Raw genomic sequence first — 5,261 nt, forward strand, 5'->3', positions numbered from 1 at the left:
GGACTCATCTCTTGATGTAACACAGTAGCGTGAAAAATAGAGCAAGGAAAACATGTTGAGTGAAAACACATACTATACATTAGTAAAGTATCAAATGCAAAATTTCGTGGAAAGAGGAGAAGGGGTAGCCTAGTGTTTACACCGTTCGCTTGTCACGGTCAAAATCCGGGTACAAAATCCATTGGGTACAATGTGCAAAGCCCATTTCTAGTGTATACCGCCGTGATATTGCTGGAATATTGCTAAAAGCGATATAAAAACTGAATTCACTCACTCACTCTCTTTACGTGGAAAGTATCGTGGTCATTAGTGTCTTAAAATATTTCCACTTACAGAGGTTTGTTGTTATTGCTCAATATTGAATGACTACCGCTCCACCTGACCCAGTGTAAGTGTGACGTGCGTCGATATAGCTAACATAGCTACAGAAATATTCATCATTCATTATAGAGAATATATTTCACCTGGAATAAAGAACCACAGCGTAATTCGAGAGATCTACGTCAAAATTGCAGATTACGCTGAAATATTCTTTTACCTTTTTATTGAGAAATACTTCACAGGTTTTGTGTCGAAATAAATGCCATGATTAGCGTTATAACGGTGAGCCAGATAGGCAGGTTGTCATGTTTGCTGATGGCTGGGCTTCGTGATAAGCGTATGCCCCATATTATTGGTTGCTGTGTTGTTATCTATCACGTGACACGAAATGAGGTAAATGTCTAAATACAACATGAATATGTCTTTGATAAAAAGGTGATAGAAACAGTCGGCGGACAATCGACAGTGACAGACCACGGAACTAAGCGTCCAATCAACTCAAGGTTTGTACCCTATTTTCACCATAGCGTGGCTTTATTAGACGAAGGTTCTACATTTAGAGGGTGTTTGAAAATCCCTTGAAAACAATATCATTATTTCCAGTTAACGTTTATCTATGCTTATGCGTCCCGGTTGAGTCTGGTCGAGTGAGTGAGTGAGTTTACTTATAGCTTACTTATAGACTACTTATAGCACTTTTCCAACCATATCACGGCGGCGGACGAGCGAACACTACAACCACGGATTTCGCCACCGCCCCAGGGCTACCCCCATCGTCCCAGGGCTAACCCACCAGCCATCTCACACCGAAGGCCCGGGTTCGAATACCTTCATGGGTACAATATGTGAAGTCCATTTCATGTATCCCCGCAGTGATATTGCTGGAGTACTGATAAATCGGCGTAAAACCATACACTTACTCTTTGAAAATGACTCTTTCACTTGAATGTTACCTCTGAAAATATACACATGTACTAAAGGAATATCCCATGTTTTGTCTCATAAATTGGAAGGTTGGCTGGTTTGTAGTTTTAGGGCGACATGGGCCACTGACTTGACACAATAAACAATCAGGTAATTTGAAACGGAATTAACAATCGAGACGAAAAGAACGACAACACTTTTAACATAAATTGGGATAAATGTATACACATATCAAATAACGCTCCTCGGTGTTCTGGATTGAAAACCTCAAATAATCATGTTTCTCCAACATGAAATGCGATTTGTTGTAAAAAGCAGTAGGTTCAGGCGGAGTAGGTTCAGGCGGGATGGCAGGCGGAGTACAAGGGTCAACTGGATTACAGCTGTAAATACCATATTGATCAGCTAACCTCTGTATATTCAGCCCAAAATGAAATTTGCCATGAGTCCAGTCACACATGACATTTGTAACACAGACATTTTAAAAGAAATATTTCAAAGATACATGTTGTCTTCGAAGGTGGAGGGCCTTTCTTAGCACTCAAAGTAAAGTGATGAGGTAGGAGTCATAGAATAGGTTGACTTCGGTCAAGCTTATTCAGATGACATCGAGCTACCGATAAAGATTAGAAGGGGATGTAGAGAACTGCCTCCTCTGAGCCCCTCAGGCATCTGTGATCGTGGTTTCCAATCTCATTTCACTCCTCACATATTTATTGGTTGATCAGCAGGTTACTCGTGGTCGAGGGTTACAACTAAATTGTCATCTAAGCCCTCTATCATTTAGGCTTTCTCTCTCACATTAGACCGAGATGCACTGCCCTAAATACCTTTTGCTGCAACGCTAAATCACTCTTAGTCCAGTGTTAAGCATTGTATGTATGTTTTTTGTTTTTTTTCTAAAACAACCAAAAAAAAAAAAACACTGTTGCCTTCTTTCATTTTTCAGATGAGCGTCGGATTTTATGGCAACGTAACCGCACAGATCGTCTTCAGCAGTTTATTTGCAATAGGGATCATCGTCGGCAATCTGGTAATAATTGGCAGTATTTTATCAAAGAAAGTACTCAGACAAAATTCCAAGTATGTCATTGCCTTGGTCTTGGCATTGGCAGACCTTTTCGTCGGAATCTTTCCTCTCCCGATGTGGATACACCTAATGGTGACTCAGGAAATCGACGTGTCGTGCGTAACTATGAAGGCACTGTATGGGAGCAGTTACATCACTGTTGCCAACAGCTGCTTCGCCATCATCGCCCTGAACTTGGACTTTATATTTCAACGTACAGTTTCATCGTACCAAGGAATGTGCAAGAAATTGGTCACATGCATGCTCGTGGCATTCTTTATTCTTGGACCGATCATCGTTTTGGTGCCAATAATGATCGTTGGACAGTCTTCCAGCGTACCAACGTGTGGCTGGTATGTAGCGCTAAAATTCGGAAGAGCTCTTCTTGCAATGTCCTATTGGGTACCATCTCTAATCGCTATCATCACGACAGTGGTCAGTATTGCTCTACGTCAAAAGGGAATACCCCAGGCGTTTGGTCAGTATGGTCAAGGTGCAGTATCCCCACCCTCTACCAATCCCACTGCACCCGTGGATATAATCTTGGTTTCCTTCTTGACGGTTGCTCTCTTCTTCCCAAGCCAAGTTCTGGCTTTGATAAATGGCGCTTGCTTCTATGATTGTAGTTGGTCTTTCTTCCTCTCAACTGTCATGGGCTACCTCAGTTACGCTAAATCTGCTATCGTTCCTTTCCTCTGGTTACTGAACAAAGATTTCCGGTCATTAGTGAAGGGCCACCCACCGTCCAACACCAACAATCGTCAGACAGTTAACCAGCCTCCTCCCTACTTCTCACACCAGCAATATGTGGAAAATCCTGGAGCAATTTCTGCTGCTTATCCCAACAACTCTTTCAGTTCCGTGATAACTGGGAAGATTGGCCCAATGAATCAATAAAGATTTGTGTGTCGTCCCATGGACCACGTCACACTGTTTAAAGCTGCAAGAGGCATCAGCACTGCTGTAAAATCTGGACCAGACATACCAGTGATTGTGCAGTGATTACTGTTCACAATAGGATAGGAAGTTATGGTATGAGCAAGAACACAGATCATCATCTGACTATCATGATTCGCTTTGTAGCTGGGTACGCCTACTTACCGAGAATATAGACAATAAAGTGACAATATCATTGTGTCCATCACAGTGTTATAAGCACGATCTATTGCGTATCTCAGTAGGATACATGCAGTGGTGACGGACATATACACACCGAATATGGCCAATTGCTTTGTTGTCTTGTTAGCAGTTAATATGAATGTGTTTGTATACGATTCAAGGATAAGGGTAATTGATCTGTAAAGGCATTTATATGACGAATCTTAATCCACGAAGGAATATGTGACTGTTTACTATATTGATCTCCACAACTGAGACAGCCTCTTACGAGAAGCATGGAATGCTTTAGTTTCGTTTCTCCTCAACCCGAAGTGGAACACAGTAATTACAAGGCAGTCCCACCAACCACCAACTGGAACAAAACCCTACTGCTACCTTCAATAAATGATTGCTATATGTAAGTAAGGCGAGGCTTTTCCTCGCAGCTTGCTCTATGGCAGTTGGTGAGAAGAGGTACTTAAAATCTCTCACTCTCCGTTTGTGTATATATAACGGAAGACTTCCCAAGATTTCGAACCGATCACTTTTTTCACCTAATCCAGTTTCTGCCCCCATCGATTATGATGAATGTGAATTCGCATTTATAAATATCACGAGTGTGTATCGTGAGTACTTTGTAAAATGGAACGATTTTTGTTAAAGAACATTTATAAATCTTGAGCCTTGGGTCATGTCTCCGTTCCTCACGTCGTAGATCTGTCCCTGCAAGTACGGTAAGGATAATTAATGTTAACCACTTGCAGAGGGGACCACTCATCGCAGTTTTACCAAGCGAAACCTAGTGCTCACCATGTACGTGTGTCTTGGTTGTGCACAAGACTGGGCATTCTTTCAACTGACGGGGTGAGTGAGCCACACTCCGCAATATTCCAGCCATATGGCGGCGCTTTGTAAATAACCGAGTCTGGATCAGACAATCAAGTGATCAACAGCCTGAACATGGATCTGCACAAGTGGGAACCAATGACATGTGTGAACGAGGCATGGGTTAATGAAGGCCATTGTTCTAACCCAGTTCTCCATGGGCTCAGTTGAAGGTGAACAAGTTGCATGGATTGGCAATATGTCTGCAGTGTGATGGTGGTCTCTAAAACATTGGAGTAAAACAGACTAACCAGTGATTGATAATATGAGTAAAATGAAAAAATGTCGATGTACAATTATACAAAATCATCCAAGTCACTGAACTTGACAAACTTGGTGTCATTGTACAAACCTCCGTACTGTCTTAAGCCTTAGACTTATATCTACAAGCATAAGCTGAAACGGACAATGTCGTGAGCACTTTCACTGATGCACATCCGTGAGGTTCAAGGTTAGAAACAAATCTTCAATAACGCATGTGTGCCGTAAGAAGCCACTAACGGGATCGGGTGGTCAGTCTTGCTGACTTGATTGACACGTCATCGTATCCCAGATGCGTAGATAGATGCCCATGTTGTTGGTCGCCATATTGGATTATTTAAGGGCCACCGTCACATAGATGAAATATCACTGAGTGCGGCGTAGAACAACAACCAACCAGACACACGTGACTCAAGTAACGCACACAGATAACACACAAACTGATCCCAGCTTGTATCTCTTAGCTCACACTATGAATTGGTCATATATTTAAGGTAACATCAATACTATCCTAGTTTATACCAGTGTATCGCGGTACGGATATTGTTTCTGTTGTTTAAGTTAGAGCTTATAGCCTGTATACGAAGGTGTGACTCATCAAACAAGGCGAACCCGTACATGTGTGCTTACATTATTTGTGCTTACTGAAGTATCCCGTTAATATTGATACACATTCAGATTACAATATTTTCACATGAATGAA

General features: G+C 41.8%; 1 protein-coding gene across 1 annotated transcript; it reads left to right on the forward strand.

Moving 5' to 3' along the window:
- Positions 1 to 767: 767 nt before the first annotated feature.
- LOC137276994 (histamine H3 receptor-like) lies at positions 768 to 5,261 on the forward strand. The gene is made up of 2 exons (XM_067808650.1): positions 768 to 824; positions 2,195 to 5,261. Exon 2 carries the CDS (start codon positions 2,195 to 2,197, stop codon positions 3,209 to 3,211), a length of 1,017 nt encoding a protein of 338 aa, XP_067664751.1. The 5' UTR covers positions 768 to 824; the 3' UTR covers positions 3,212 to 5,261.

Source organism: Haliotis asinina, chromosome 3, assembly GCF_037392515.1.
Source record: "Haliotis asinina isolate JCU_RB_2024 chromosome 3, JCU_Hal_asi_v2, whole genome shotgun sequence".
NCBI lineage: Eukaryota > Metazoa > Mollusca > Gastropoda > Lepetellida > Haliotidae > Haliotis > Haliotis asinina.

Excerpts from the sequence above, each read along its gene's own strand:
- LOC137276994 (XM_067808650.1), top strand. The coding sequence starts at position 2,195 with ATGAGCGTCGGATTTTATGGCAACGTAACCGCACAGATCGTCTTCAGC.